Source organism: Agelaius tricolor, unplaced genomic scaffold (genome assembly GCF_023055355.1).
Source record: "Agelaius tricolor isolate 1412-34295 unplaced genomic scaffold, bAgeTri1.0.p SCAF_14, whole genome shotgun sequence".
Taxonomy (NCBI): domain Eukaryota; kingdom Metazoa; phylum Chordata; class Aves; order Passeriformes; family Icteridae; genus Agelaius; species Agelaius tricolor.
This window is the reverse complement of record NW_027269274.1, coordinates 12,494,751-12,510,812: the sequence shown is the minus strand read 5'-3', so window position 1 is coordinate 12,510,812 and position 16,062 is coordinate 12,494,751. Positions and strand designations below refer to the sequence as shown.

At 37.7% G+C, this 16,062-nt stretch overlaps 1 protein-coding gene across 2 annotated transcripts in view; it reads right to left on the bottom strand.

Annotated features, from left to right (window-relative positions):
- Nucleotides 1–16,062, bottom strand: part of ARHGEF3 (Rho guanine nucleotide exchange factor 3) — a 107,173-nt gene that overhangs the window by 64,395 nt on the left and 26,716 nt on the right. For both annotated transcript variants that reach the window (XM_071439737.1, XM_071439738.1), the window contains one exon: nt 9,081–9,147. In XM_071439737.1, the coding sequence (XP_071295838.1) occupies nt 9,081–9,147 (67 nt within the window). The remainder of the gene's footprint in view (nt 1–9,080; nt 9,148–16,062) is intronic.

Here is a 16,062-nt window from a genome sequence, read left to right as displayed (position 1 = left end):
CAGCTCTGCTTTGGACTCTTGGAAGGGTCTGGGAGGACACAGGGTTTGTTGGAACTTATGACTGCTACTTCTAAGAATATTTAAAGTTGTGAATTACTGCAAACAGTGCTTGGAAAAGAACTAAGTTTCACAAATTCAGTGAGGAGCCTGCTGGCACAGAGACAGATTGAAACTGTTTTCTCATTGTGCATTATGAGTGCTTTAAGAATGCTAAATTTAACTCTCTCTGAAAAGCTTTACAAGTAGCCACAATCTAGAAAGAGACAGACACAGCCTGTGTACAACTTTTGCATTAAAAACAATGTAACAAATATTTTTAAATGTGCATTTTACATATCCAGAGAACATTACCTCAAATCATGTTAGGATCACATTATATATACTAAATATCAGGACTGTATATATACATATTATATTCATCTCCAATGAGGAATGGGATATCCCGTTACAAAATACGTAACGGAACCCAGGAATTACAAAGATTTGAAAAAAAAATTTACAAAAAATTTGAATTACAAAGATTCATCATGAATGAAATTTAGGAGCTTCAACAGATCTGAATTTACTTCAAAAATTTAATTTAGTATTATTAAAGAAATGTTACAGTATGTTCTTACACATGCTTAGATTGTAAATTCTTTGGAGAAATAATAGTTTATTAGTGTCTTTGTGTAATATCCAACAAAACGGAGACCTTATTTTCTGGTTGCTACTGTAACAACAAAATTTGTTTTCAGGCTGCAATAAATAGAAGGTACCACCATATTGTTTTTACTAGGCATTTGTGTCAGATTTTAAAAGATGGCCATCACTTTTAACTGCTGTGTAAATGCTAAACACAGCTTTCAAGAAGAATCTTGCTCTTATGTATAGAAATAATTAGGATTCATTCTACAACTGAGATGTTTGACCGATTCTGGTTGTGAAAGCCCCTCTGTGTTTGGAATGAAGGGGAGTCCTCATGGAGAAACCAAAAAACCCCTCAAAGTGCTTCCTCAAAATTGAGAGGAACTCAAACTTTCTTTTCTTTTCCCATCAGCTTCAGGACTGTTTATAAGCTGTTTCAGAAGTTCAGAACTCTTCAGGTTTTCCTTCTCTCCTGGTCCTTAAAAGCGTTTTGTTTAGCTTTCAGTCACAAGTACAACTTGACAAACTAAATTAGAACCTGTGGGACTGCAAATGGAGAGGAAGATGTCAGAATAAAACCTCCAGTATGGACGATTTTCCAACTCCCTTTGGATATACTTTTGAAAATGTGTAGTCCATCTATTTACTTGTTTTTTTAAATTTAATCCACAGTTTCAAATAATAATACCTAAGCATTACCTAATTGAAAACTTTTACAATCAACTTAGAATGACCAGTGAGTTTTGCATATAAGCACTACGAGATTAGACTACACAGCACCAAAACAATTTGGTGAAAATGGAAAGTCACATTAACAGTGTATCTTTGTAAGAGGTTGTGATAGTTCTCCTGCAAGCATCACTAGTAAAAGCAAACACAACAGCAGTTCAAGCCCATGGGTGCAGCCCTTCATTTGCACAAGACAACTGAAAATAAAACTGCTAATATGAAACAGTGCAGCATCAATAAAATACCAATGTATAGTTCAAAACTGCTTCTGAAATGTTGGTTTCTCAGACTGGACAAGAGCATCTCTCAGTTAACCATTAGAGGTTTCTGAAACAAAGTCATAGGAAATAGTAATTTCACATCATGTGTTCTCAAAGAGCAGCCACTGGTGGAGTGGGGGGAAACAAAGACAAAGAAATGGGCAGAGTTTGGTTTGAGTTAAACTGAACAGGGGTCAAGTTCATCTGCTGCTGAACAAAGAAAAGAACAGTAAATGACAGCAGGAGTACAAGGTAACACCCAGTCTATGATTAAAGACAGGAAATCTGCTCTATAACAGAACATCCAATTTAGCATAAGAGAACCACAATTGCACCTATCTGCTTAATCACATGCTGCTTCTTGCTCAGTATTGTTTGTATGTGCAAAATAGCTGGCATGGAGGGTTTATAGCGTATACAGAATATTTCTGCTATAAATAACAAACCACACCCGGAGCAAAAATAAACTTGTTACAAAGCACTGACAAAGATCCATAAAACAAAACCCTACACAGTAGCAGAATGACTATATGAAGTATTAAAAAAAAATCCATTCTTTGAAAAGATAAAACGAAATTATACAAAACCTCTCCAAATGAGAGATATCACAGTATTTTCATTATCAAAAAATTCAAGGTATTAATTGAATAACTGAGCTTTAGTAAGCAGAATATCTACCTTTTACAACAAAAGTCATGGGTGAAAAGTCTTGCAGATGTCCAAGTCTGTGGAGGTCTTTTCAGGAATGCCCCAGCCAAGTGCTCTATAAGGGCCTCAGTACTCTTGCCCCAAGAAACATAGAATGTAAATATAACTGCCATGTAATCAACTTGGACACATCTCTGTAAACTAGGTGGACAGTTTAATGGCTATCTACTTATCTCATAGATGACTTCTTGGGAGTCTTCTTTCACAGATGTAAAAGCTGTGAAAGTTTAATAAAACAGCTACTGAATTGAGTTAATGAAGTCAGTACTAACTCCTAAGCAGTGCAGTACTCCCTAGGTATCATAAAACATGCACAGGTTTGTCTGAGTCCCCAGCTATTGGAATTTTGAAGCCTAAAGGCCAGTCAGCATCATTCTCCTTTGTAACTAATTATAAACAACTCACAGCTGTCGCTCCAGCCCATTCCTGTTGCCACACTACTCTATGCAGAGGACCTTGTACCTTACAGTATCCATTGACCCTACAAAGAAATAAGGCCATTTTTTACAGGCCTAAGAATCCCACATATCAACAAACCATGTTTGGCTGGAATTCCAAATAAAACGTTCTAGTGTGACATGGCTAATCTTGCATCACACACTGTGGGTACAAGTTATGGTGATTAAGCCATGCTGACTCAGCACATGGCTTTGGAATAATACAATTTTTAATTCCTCAAATTTTATAACTGGTCACTCCAAATTTGTACTTGAATTCAGTGGATACATTGAGAATATGACAATTCTGATGTGTTTTGAAACTGCAGATGGAACTCTCCAGTTACGCAAATGCCACACAATGAATTTCTGATAGCATCTCTACTTGTGTGCCAATACAAACCTTGCTGTTCCAAGAGAAATTAGTCTTGTGACGAATCAACAACAGTTCCAGTGGTTTGTTCAAAACCAAAACCAATAACAAGCTAAACCATTTAAAACTCCGCCCCATAGGTTAAGCAGGGAGACACCAAACCCAACTCTTTAACCAACAAAAATGTGTCCAGGGTGAATAGTTGGTACCATTTATAAGCTCCTGTCTTCTGAACCAGAAACTGTGTATCATGGGAGGATATTTATAATCAATGGTGTGAAGTCAAGTTTCCCTGCTCCCAAGAAAGAACTTCAAGAACAGACTTACAGAATTGCTTCTTACTATTTTTGGTGTCAGTTACCATCCTGGCCCAGACAAGGTCCGTGCTGGACAGCAGCACAACAGCTCCTCGACAGAGGCACACTAAAGGCAAGTCTGAGCAGAGCCAGGCAGTAAAAGAGAAGGGCTGAGACAAACTCTGAAACAGAAGAGCTTGAACCCACTGTAAGAAGACAGAGGAAGAGATCTAAAAGGAGTGAGTGGCACACAGGAATTCACCATCTGTTGGAAAGTAGAAAAGGAATATGGAATTCTTCTGTTCAAAGACAAAGGAGGAGGAGACAGGTCAGAGATTAAGCATCCAAGTATCTTTACCCTGCTGCAGGTTAGAAGACATGGGACTCTCTGCAAAGACAAAGGGAGGAGAGTAGCCATGGGGAGCAGGGATCCCAGCTGGACTCCCCTGCTCAGAGCCTCTCTATGGCACGGGAAGGAACTGACTGCTGACTGCTAGGTCACAACAGGTACAATTATTCCACTGCCAGCTATGCTCTGAGTACACAAAATAGCCACTTATAAAAACATGATGTCAATGACAAAGTAACCATCCCCCTCTGAGGAAGCTGCTTAAATTGTGCACAGAAACAAACAGAACTAACAAAAAACCACGTGTTTTTTAATGCATATGATACCTTGTGTTTTAAAATCATACTGGACATACCAAGAGATTATGGTATTTAAGCACATTTGATTTAGAGACAGTAGTGCATAACATTGTTTCAACAAGTATGAAAAAAGGCCTGAGTGATATCACTTCTAATAAGTTTCTGTTATAGGTAACATCATTGCTTAGGCAAACAACTATCAGTGGACACAGAAATTAAGTAAAACCAGGCAGAAACCAGGAGAGGTACAGAGGTGCTTTCTATGGTAGCAAATAATCATATCATTTATCGAATTATTCATCAATTTAAAGCCAGGATAAAACTTATTTTCTCTCTTAAAAATTTTTATCCTGCTGAGATTCATGCACTCTGAATGGGATAACTGAAATGTGCCAGTCTGCACAAAAATATACTACACAAAAATATATATGTTTTCCAAATACTGTCTGAAAAGAGTGGAATTCTTCTCATTTGGCATGGCAGACACCTCTCCCCCCACAAACACAGTAAATGTGCAGTAAAACCAGCACAGAAACCACTTACATGTCTAAAACTGACTTTCCGCATATTCAACACTTTTTTATGACAAGTTTCTCATAAATTAGATCAGCCTTCCTCACAGGTGACCACATCTGCAGCTCAGCTAGATGCTTCTAAAAACTAGAAAGTAAACAAGGAGGAAATAGGAAGAAGCCTCATTGCAATAAATTATCTTCAATCTTTAGGCAACTGTGCACTAAACACATGCCTCTAACTATTTCAAGTACAAAATGTTGGTTTAGATTTCTCTATTTATTTTCAGCACTGAACATCTTCAGCCAAATCTGTTGTGAGTGGCAGGGAGATAAAGAAACTATCATAATGGTTCAGATATTTGCTTAAAGCATGCAGGAAATTATGCTCTCTCAGTGGAACAGTGAGAGGCATATCAGAGACAAGTGCAGACAAAACCAGCATCCTCTTCAGTTCTGCCTACAGCCCAGTATTCTTCACTGATCAGGTAACTGCTTTTCTTTTGATGGACTGGCAGCTTCTTCATAGCCAACTCCAATGTCATCATAGCAACACTGTACCACTACTTCTCCAAATTCACTTTTTTTTTTAAGAAAAACAATCATTTGAAGATTTCCATTTGCATATCTGAGTCTAGAAGTTTATCCTGCTGGCATAAACGAAGTGGGTGCTTTCAAGGGAGCAGGAAGGGAGATAGATAAAGCAGCTGAAATCTCAAACTCTCAAGAGATTCTTATTCTTCTTGAATTCAAAACTTCCTTGTTTATAAAACTGACTGCTCTTAGTGAGGTAGAAAATAGCATACAAGCATATAACTCAAGACTGTATCATAACTACCAAAAAACCACAGAAGCTTTAATCCTCACATCTAATTGTGTGTGGATGACTGTACACATCATCCTCATTTGATGGACGGCTTTGTCAAATGAAGCTGTTTCCCACTCTAGACAGCAACATAACACATAATTTCCACAGACACTCAGAGCAGCATATTGACCTGATCTCTCCTACTTACAAGCACCAAACAGTGATGAAGAGGAAAGCCACTTATCTGCATCAAGGTTTTAAGGGAAGGGTGGCATGGAGATGGGAAGGACAGTGAGAGTTAATGGTAATCAGAAGATAAAGCAAAAACAGAATTAATATTATTTTCTGTGTCAAGATCTGTGCTGGTGTTTTCTTTATATTCATTATTGACCTGCCTCTGAACTGCCCTATCCCTTCAGATTCTCCTTACCAAGTCCCAGGCACCATTTGCTCCCCACTGACATCATCTTATCATCTGAGGGTCAGCACTTGGAAAGGCTGAACTGATAAACCTGCAGTGCTCTCCAGATTTCTGCCTCCACTTTATACGTCCATCTCTCTGCTTTTATACTCCCTAGCTTTCCTCCATTTCTGTACTCTATCCATATCCACTCTCTCTCACAATTCTTTCACAGCTCTTTGCTTTCTCCACCCTGGCTATCCCTCTTTCCAAGTTGCAGATTCCTCCTCTTTCCTTCTCCAATCCTATATCCAAGATAGGATTTTGCTTTTATTCCTTTTCTATAGTCTATATTTTATGTTCCTTTGCTTCAGTCCTTTTCTATTTTAAGTACCACCTCTAACACCTAACCTCCTACATTCTAGTCTTTCCTCCAGTATGGGATATTCTTATCCCCACAGGGTCTTTGTTTCTTCCTCTGGAATGACAGTTGTCACTATAAGTACTTTCCCTTTATAAAAGTCTATTTGCTAGATACCTGACTAAAAAAATCTCTTCAAACCCCAAATTAACCTGATGCTTTCTGTGTATGCAGGAGGAGCTTGCAGCAAAAAGATTTCACTGCTCAGTAACATATTTCAACCAGGTTTGGTTTATTCAGTTAAAACAAAATTATTAACTCCTTTCTCCCCACTGATATCTAAACACTGCCCAAAATTCTGGAAGTCGCTGCTAGCACTACCCAGAAACAACAGAAACGTGATGTCATTCCGACATGAAAATCCCCATTGAGAGACTTGAACATGACCTCTAACCATGGAACTCAAAAGTGCTGCTCAAGATGGAAATCTGCCTCTTCTGACAAATTTAAGTAAGGAAAAGAGAAGTGCAGAGGAGTTTCTTTGGTAAATGTGTCACATCCGGGCCTTCCTTATCTTACTCTGAGGTTTACGTTGGTGTCGTTTCCAGGTTTCTTTAACGTGTCCTTGTATCAGCGTGATACTGAGACAGTGCAACTGAGTGAACTGACTGCAGAGCGAGGACAAGGAGATGAGCACAATGTTGCAATTCTGTGCTAATCACTTTATTCTTTGTTATTATTTGTGACTGTTGAAATGATCCTGTATTACAGTCTGTAATAATAGAAATAAAAGTAAAAAAAAAACATAGCCATGAATAAGTCAGCTCCAGAGTTGTGTTTGTTACACTCATCTGTGGCTCTGCTCCACTGTCAACATTAACCTAGTTATTTTAGCCAGTAAGGTTTTAGTCCTGTTTGAGAAAAGACATCACAGCCAACCTATTATCTGTCACCATCTCTATGAAAACCTATGTGGCTTCAAGTCTGCCCACTGGGCTTTTCATAACACATTTTTTCCATCCATCAAAATAAAATTAATGCTCACACAATGCAAATATCAACAGACACTTAGCTCTCTCTTTACCAGTGCTCAGCTATCTTGGCTTCAGCATCCAATCAGATCAAGTGAACAACTCAAACAGGTTCTTCCCTTGATGCAGCCATTTATGTCTAACAATTAACTGCAATTGCCTACTACACACTGTATGAAATATTACAGCTGTAGAACTTGACATCTGTGTCAGTATCTTACAATTTCCTTAAAAATAAGGTGGTAGCTACCTGCCACAGATCTTCATTTCTACACATGAAGGAAGCAGCTTGAAGATCCACTAACTTGTTGCCTGTTTGCTCTCTAATACTACTATTCCTATCTGCTTTCAGGTTCTTGATTCTGAAGGATTTTACTCCCCAGTTTCCATTCTTTGGGGACAGCTTACTCCACCTGCACCACACAGCATCACAGACCTCATGCTGCCATTGTGAAACCAGCCCTAAGTCTTCACTTCAGTGAGCTTCTGCTCTGAACTTGGGATCACTCTTTCTTCAGCTTTAACACATACCTACAGTACTCTTCCCACTATTTTCATACCCACCTTCTTCCACAATTACTTTTACAGCATAGCTAGGAGAGAACTGAAGGGAACACTAGAGTCAATTTTTATACTGCCTCTGAAATGTATAATTAATCTACAGCTTAGATATTGTTGGTATTTTGCCTACACTCTTGACCATGCCCTTGTGAAGGAACTATTTTCTCAGTATCACAGACAACTTCACCCTGGTGCAACACAAGAAACAATGACAACAAAAAGCTCACACTAAACAATAGTGGATGCTCTGCTTAAAACACCAAATTAGAGTGCAAAATTCAGTGAAAAATATTTTTTGTTTTAATGAAGTTGACCATATTATGAACAACACACATCAGTAAATCCATCAATGCCATTAACTCTTTCAGCAAAGCATTTAAGTAATGTCTGTCTACTTAACTATTTTGTTGGAAGAAGCTCAGAGTAAACAAATTTATAAGGTCTCCCAAATACAACTCAGTCCACATTAACGGTAATTTAGTGTTCATTATATTTAAGCAGTCTGCAAGGCAGAAAAGCCTTTCCTTTAACCAAAATATTAGTATGACTTGGATACAACATGCAGTGACTTCCCCTGGACTGTATCCCAGGCTCCAGTGCTTACACACATGGTGAACACACCATTGCCACAAACCACCATGACATGAGGTTTTACACCAAATGGTGTGGAAGGGCTCACAGGCCATATGGGACAGAGAGAGGATCACGTGGCTGACTCTCTGAACAAATTAACCTGCTAATAAGCTACCTCTGAAACCTGAAGAGGACAAGAATAAAAGCTCCTGATACCACGAGCAAATATAAAGACTTTTAATGTCATTTGCATTGCTTTTTCATGTATCTTTTCAGTTTCATTGGGAAGACACAAGCTTCCACATTTCCTTATTCAGCCAAGCAAATAAAACCTATTCCCTTCTGCCTTGTAAGAGACCCACATAATTTTTGTTATGATTTAACTGTACTTCTGCAAAGTTCACATATGTAAACTTGCAATAACTTTACAAATATCTGTATTAGAATTAAACAGCATCATCCAGTTTCCATTATTCATTTTCAGATATGAAAACACATTCTATTTTTTTTAATTTAAAGTAGGTTAACGTACAGTGTGATTATGTCCTGCACACCTCAGAATAATACAATCAAACACATTTTAAAAAACAAAAAAACCTGGTATTGTTAGAAAACCTTTTAAGGAGGGTACAAAACTAAAAGTTTCGGTCTAATTGTTTGCCATGATTTTAGTCCTACGAGATCATGGTTTAACTTCCAAGTTCCACTGCAACAGAAGGGAACGTTATACCCTGAACAAAACAATATGAAACTTACCCCTCTGAAATTCCAGCCCTTGGTGGAAGAAAACAAGGAAAAATTATTCTGTTGCTGCTGTTTCGGCCTGCAAGATGAGACAAAGAAATGTGTTTACATTTTCAGCTGCCATATTTTCTATCTCAGTAACAGAATGACAATAGAGGGAGAAAAGAAAAACACACACTTCAAGTACTGAGAGACTTCCTTGGCTGCACCTCTGACAGGCTTCTGTCTTCAGTGCAGTTACATGTTTTAATTCAAACTGAGCACTAAGGGACATGGCAGCCTTTCAAGCATTCAGAGATGCTCTGACTTGATGTTTGATATCAACTTATTCCTCCCACTGATTTTCAGCAGAGACAGCCCTGACCCAAACAGTCTGTGAAGCCGCAATTTCGCCACCTGATGCAAGATGGTGCAGCCGGACTGGAGGGGGACATGTCAGAGCCTTTAATCATGACAGTGCAGCTACACAAAGCTGTGAAACAGCAAGTTAGCCAGCCTCTTGTTGACACTAAAAACTAAAGCTGACTTCTGTTTTTACTCCTTCCAAAAATCCTTCTCCTACCCTATAATTAAGACTGGTCAATTATTTCTGAAAAATAACCATAACATGGCCCACTTCTCTCCTAATGGGTGCTTTTTACCAGTAAGATCCTCAATTAGTTCACAAAGGTAGGCAAACATTGCTGAGATTTTACACATGAAGTCAGATCAAAGCTCGAGTGACCTGCTGAAGCTGAGCAGGCCAACACATGGTTTGGCAGCAGGACCCAAGTGCTGAGCACGCTGCAACTCCAACCTTGCAATTAGACAGGTTACAGAAATGACCACAAATAACAGGAACACAAAAACCTGGTTACAAACCAGCAAATTAAATGGCTGCTTGTCAAATCTCACCATCCAACAATAACACAACGTTAAAGCACTGAACTAACACACAAGTTCTTCCTGCTGCTTATAGTTCCTGAAGGACTCCAACACACCATATTTTTTTCATACAATCAGGATATTAATAGTTTCCACTGCCTTTTTTTCCATCTTCTATTTTTTGATGTAAAATATTTGGTGTATGAACATTTTTGTTTTCATATTCATTAAAACACATCATAGAATTGTGATCACAGTAAATATTTTTAGATGCCAGCATATCACAAACAATTATAATCATGACAATTAATTTTTGTAACATCAGAGCTTGAGATGTAAATCTTCTTAGTTTTTCACTGTACCAGCCTGCCAACCAGAAAAAAAATGTTGATATTGAAGTGCATTGGTAAAGAGCAGAAGGCAGCACGCACAAAAGACTTTAGTTGTCCCACTAATAAATCCTCCACTACAGCTTTCCAAGTTAAAATATTTTCAAATTCAATTTCTAACATAAAAGCCTCACTGGAACAGTAAGAGCATTATAAAAAGAGAAGAATGTGAGAAACAAGAGCAAGTTACACAAATTACCAATTGTCTTAATGGTGCTTTGCACCTTTTTATCCAGATGATCTCACACTGGAAACCAGTCAGGTTTTTGAGAAAGTACTGTGAGCTTTCTGTAAAGTTGTGCTCTGTGATAATTTTGAAAAAAAAATATATGTTTGAACTTACATTTCATCATTTTTATCTTATATTTTAATGCTTTCTGTGCCTTTGTTTTCCAATTTTGTTAAGAATTGCAGTAATTCTATGCTAACTAAGATGAATGTAGGGGAAGCAAAAGATATTTCAACTTCAGTTTATGACAGTTTAGACAATATTTCAAGGGAAATTAATGACTTGATTAAAAATTATCTATCCCCCCAATCATTCAGTAATAAAAACTGAGAACTCTGTAATAAGCAATAAATTTGTCATATCATCCATCTACACTCAACTAAAGTCCATCCAGCAGAAGAAGGATGACTAAGCAATTGTTATCAGCAGTCTGTAGCTTTGCCATTCACTGACAGCAACGCAGGCTACACAAAAACAGACAGTCTTTATTAAGAGCAAACACATCAAATCTGCATTTTGCAATAGATATCACAATAGGTATCCTCCTGTCTCTTATCACTCAAGAGCCTTACTTCATTTTGATGAGAATGACTCTCCCCACCATTCACAAGGTCTGCTAACTCTTCTTTTTACTGCTACTGTGGCATTATTAAAGGGCCTTAAATGTAGCAGCAGTTTTACCAAAAGGAGCTAATTAAAAACTGAGAGAAGCATATGCAGGCCACTGTATGCTCCTCCATGACTTGCTGACCCAATCGGATATTGGAGTACAACAAAATTTTCCACAAAATATTTTTTCCACCCAATGTGTGCAGCACTCTTCTAAAACCAGACTGAAGCATTCCCTATTTTCTACTCTACCAGAGGCATTTGAAGTCTGGAACACAGTGAATGTTCCAAGTCTCCTTTCCCATCACAAACAAGCACTTCATACAGCCCATCTCAAAGGTACTGAGATATTAGAACTGCAGAAGAACTATCCCCTCCATTTCCCTGACTGTTACAGAAATCTCACTGTTCCATAACTAGGGATGATCTAAATTAAACACATTTGTAAGTTGTTTACAATCACCATTCTGAACCAACATTTTCCAGCCTAACACACCCCCAAATTAAAATGAAGTAACATACATCTGATTTTCAAATGCACCTCAAGTGACAAAATTTAGTTCTGTCAAAAGCAAAACCTTATTTAAAGTTTTCAGTTTGGTCCTTCACTATCTTAAAGTTATTTTGATCACTTGGTCTTCCCACTGTCAACATCAATGAAAACTGTACTGAACAAGAAATAAAGCATTGCAGCTTTTTCAAACACATTTTAAATTAATGTTTTGCTCTTTTTTTTTCTACTAACACGTTTCTAGTGTTACCTCAGATCATTCCGTTTACTGGATAAATCCTTTCTGAAGTGCTGCAGGATTTGAGCTAATTAAGAAACAGCTTGTGTTATAAAACTATTAAAATACTAAAGAGCTATTTGATATTTTAAATACAAAACTGTCAAGCATTTCTATTTTTGCAACAGTCAATGGATATTAGACTTTGGTAGGAAGGATAAGTGTCCAATAGTGTATTAGATGCACCTAGTTTCATAACAAAATAATTCACAAGACCAATAATAAAAATCATCACTGGCATAAGTAGGTATTAGATAGAACAAAATAAAACATTAGCTTGAAGAAAAAAAGAGGAGCTATTAATGGGCATTAAAAGCAATGAACAGAACTGACTTTTAGAGGCATGTAAATCTAAAATAAATTATTCAGATACCATAGTAAGGATTTTTCAAATGTCAAGGGTGAGCCAGAGATGGTTCCTATAACTGAATGCACTGTGATAACACTCCTGAAATGCATCAAATGGGTTATCACAGACTAGATCCTGGTGAGATCACAGAGATTGAGAGAGGAGGAGTTCCTCCCTGAAGTTACTTACAACAAGAGTCTCAGAGCTGCAATTTCTAACATGTGACCTTTCTTACACATGGATCTCTTTTCATTTAGCTAAAAGGGCACCAAAACATTTTCTCCTGAGCACCACAGTGTTAAGAAGGAAAGACTAAAAGATATAAAGGGGATATAAAGGAACTCTGCAGACAGTGGGAGGGAGGGCTCACCAAACCCTCCATCTGAGCTTGGCTTGGGGCTCGCTATGGAAAGTTTACCTTGGGAATAAAACCTGAAACCAAGTCCCTCCACTGTGAGGAAAGTACAAGTGGGGTCTGTCCCTTGAAGAGGCAGCCCTGGAGAAACTAAGCATTGAGCTCATCCCTCTGTGTGACAAACTGCTCCTCCTCATCAGCACAAGTTTTAACTGCATATCCTCCATTTCACCTTTCAGCTCCAGCACCGGCAACCTAAGCCAGGAAATGGCAGTTTCACTCCTTAGCAACACAAATCTATCTTAGACCCCTTGAAACATTTACCAGGAAGGACTGACTTGCTTACCTGCCAGCTCCCAGTGATCCTGCAGTTCAGTAAGAATAATTTAGAATTTTGCCAAACAAAACTTTTATTACTGCAGGAACTTCTGACACCATTAACACCCTCTGTGCTCTGGCACTTGCTTTGACCAAGGTGCTTCTACCACTATTTTTCAGCCTAGGGAATAAAATGCTTTTGGTCTTAAGATGTACAGGGTTTTCTGTTTAGGTTCCATCACACACACACAATGCATATATTATAAAAATATTTTTACACACTGAATTAACATGGCTCTCAGAATAAATCAGTGGAGCTTTTTTCTGCAACCTTTACTTTGCTGTGGGTTAGTTATATAATGGCAATTGGTAGGTAAAAGTGTATAAAAGAATCTAAAAACTAAAATACAGACTGAATGTTGAAAAGTTTCTATTACATTTACTAACAAAATGTTTTATCTGCCTTGAAGCATGATAAGTTAAGTGAACAGTTTATGGCAGTTTATATTAAGCTCACACAACTTGTACATTTTCATCTGATCTTCCAGTCTATCTGCACACAGAATCACTGACTACAAGAGTATTTCTAAGATATGAATATCCAAACTGTGCATGTTTTGTTTAAAATACTCCTCTGCTACATCCGTTCAAAGATAAAAGCTCATTTTTCAGATCTACATGAGTACTCAGATAATGAAAGGAAAGCTCAAACCAGTTGGAGACAAACTGTGCAAACTAAAATTTCTTTTCAATCTGCAAAAATAAAGGTTGTTACTACAGCTGTGAATATTTTACCAAGATATTGTTAAATAATAAATAGTAGCTTCTGCTCAGATCTGGTCTTTGTGATGTCATCTGCTCAACCCATCAAATATGTACACTAAAAAACTAGTCAGAAAGTACATTTATTTTTATTTTAATACATTGGAATAGTTGTATACTAAATTCCACGCACAAAAAATGTCAAAGTGGTTTACCTGGTGACGCCTGAGATGTGCAAGAACATTTTACCTTTGAACAGTAGTTTTGAATACAGACTTTCTCAGATATTTAAATAACAGGTAATAATAATGTACCTTTGGTACTGATTTTAAAAGCAGGAAAAAAGCTCATGCTTTGACCTACTTAATAAAAAACATTGAATTATCCACTTGTAATCTCAAACACTATTTCTCTTTTATACTAAGCCTGAGCATTTTGGCACCAAACTGAGACTGCGGAAAATTCCATTTATTTTCCAGAAGCGTAAAACAAATCTAACACAACAGAATTTGGCTCAGAAAATATTTAAGTTCATACAAAGAGTTTACTTGATGGGTTTTTCTTGCTAAAGGCAAAGTAACTCTAAGACTGGGTGCAGGTTTGATTTGCCAGGGCCCCATGCTGCAGACAAGCTCATCACAAATGGGTAACTGGGGGTAGAGAGGCCACTCAGCAGAGCAAGACTGAACACTTCGTGTCTTGAGAGAAACAAAAATACCAAGGAAAAAACCAGATGACTGGTTTGCAGCTGCTGTGCTGACTTCCTGAATGTGAACATAATCTTTTACTGTCCTACTCTCATGAACTGGCATAAATGCATTAAGAAAGAAAAACAGCCCCTGTGAATGTGGCTGCAGAGCCAAAGCAGGTACATGTAGCACTGAGCTGTCACACACCTACTCTTTTCCCATGCTTTCTGCAGAACATGTTTATTTACACTGTGAATCTATGCACCCTACCATAAAGAAGCTCTAACAGAACCCAAAGAAGCTACAAAATGCATTTTTTTTCATTTCTGTATTTGATTCATTTCCTGCAAAAATTAAAAACATCCTTATCAAAGATGAAAAAAAAAAAATCTGAAGGCCAATTGAACAGCTACTTTCCAATCTAAAACTCAGACATTCCACATGATGTAACATTTCACCTTCTGAAGAATAACAAGTTTGATTTAAAGCTTTAAAGAAGTAACAAGTTATTTCTTAATTTCCAATTATTGCAGGTTGATGCAATAAATGCCAAAATAGACAGGACTACAAAAGCATCCCTCTTGATATCCATGAATTCTGGTCACATCTGAGAGAAATCCTGGCTCTGGCCAGCAGGAAGACCCAGACTTTTCTGCTGTTGCACAAAGGTACAGCTGTTATCTTTATGTTTCTATGAAAAATATCACTTTTTCATGAATATTATTAAAGGCTGAGATGACAAAGATAGTTCACAGCTTTACTTTGACTATGCAGCCTAAAAATATTCCTGTATCGTTTCAATTATATTCAGAAGAAAAAACAGCAATAATGCTTGTTAATTTTTAGTCATTACCTCAGCCCACTTGTGCATCTCAGAGACACACTGAATTCTTTACAAGGAGCACAGCTGCTTATTCAAAAGAAATGTTTTGCTCATTTCCACCCAACCGCCAGAGAGGATCCTCTGGTCCATGGAGAAACAAGATCTGATGGTTTGGTTTAACTGCCCTCATCATCACCGTCAGAAAAAGCCAAGCCTCAGGGCAAAAGCCCAGCAACACTCATGCTCAAGGAAAAACAACAAGTCTGCTTCGTTTTATTTTCAAACTAGAACCTAAAGCTGGGAAATCCACCGAGGTTAGCAAGACTGAATACTTGCTGGTTAGACAGGAAAAAAAAAAAGCTTTCCACACAGAGAAGTCAAACAAGGATTTCTTAGCTGTTCAAAATCCAACCAAATAACATTTTCATCTCTACCATAGAGAACCTACCCCGTCAAAACCCATTCAAGTGCCACCACATCGTGTTCTTTATAAAGGAAATGGGTGTGTTCTGAAAGCCCTTTCTGTTTGGATGTATCTCATCTGGCTCTTTCTGAAGGTAAACTTGAGTTCCTGAGGAGCTGTGATTCACTAACAGGCATTCAGAGAGATCAGAAGCACTGAACAAAGAGGGCAACAGTATTTAAAGCCAGTAACGTCTGGAGGCAAGTCAACCCTGTACACAATTTTAAAACTTTTGTACTGCTGGTTCCTTATCCTTCATTTGCAACTTCAAATTTTTTCTGCATTACAGCTTGCATTTCACCTGAAAGGGCAAAAATTGTAGGTTTGTAACTAAAATGTTGTATGGGATCATTATA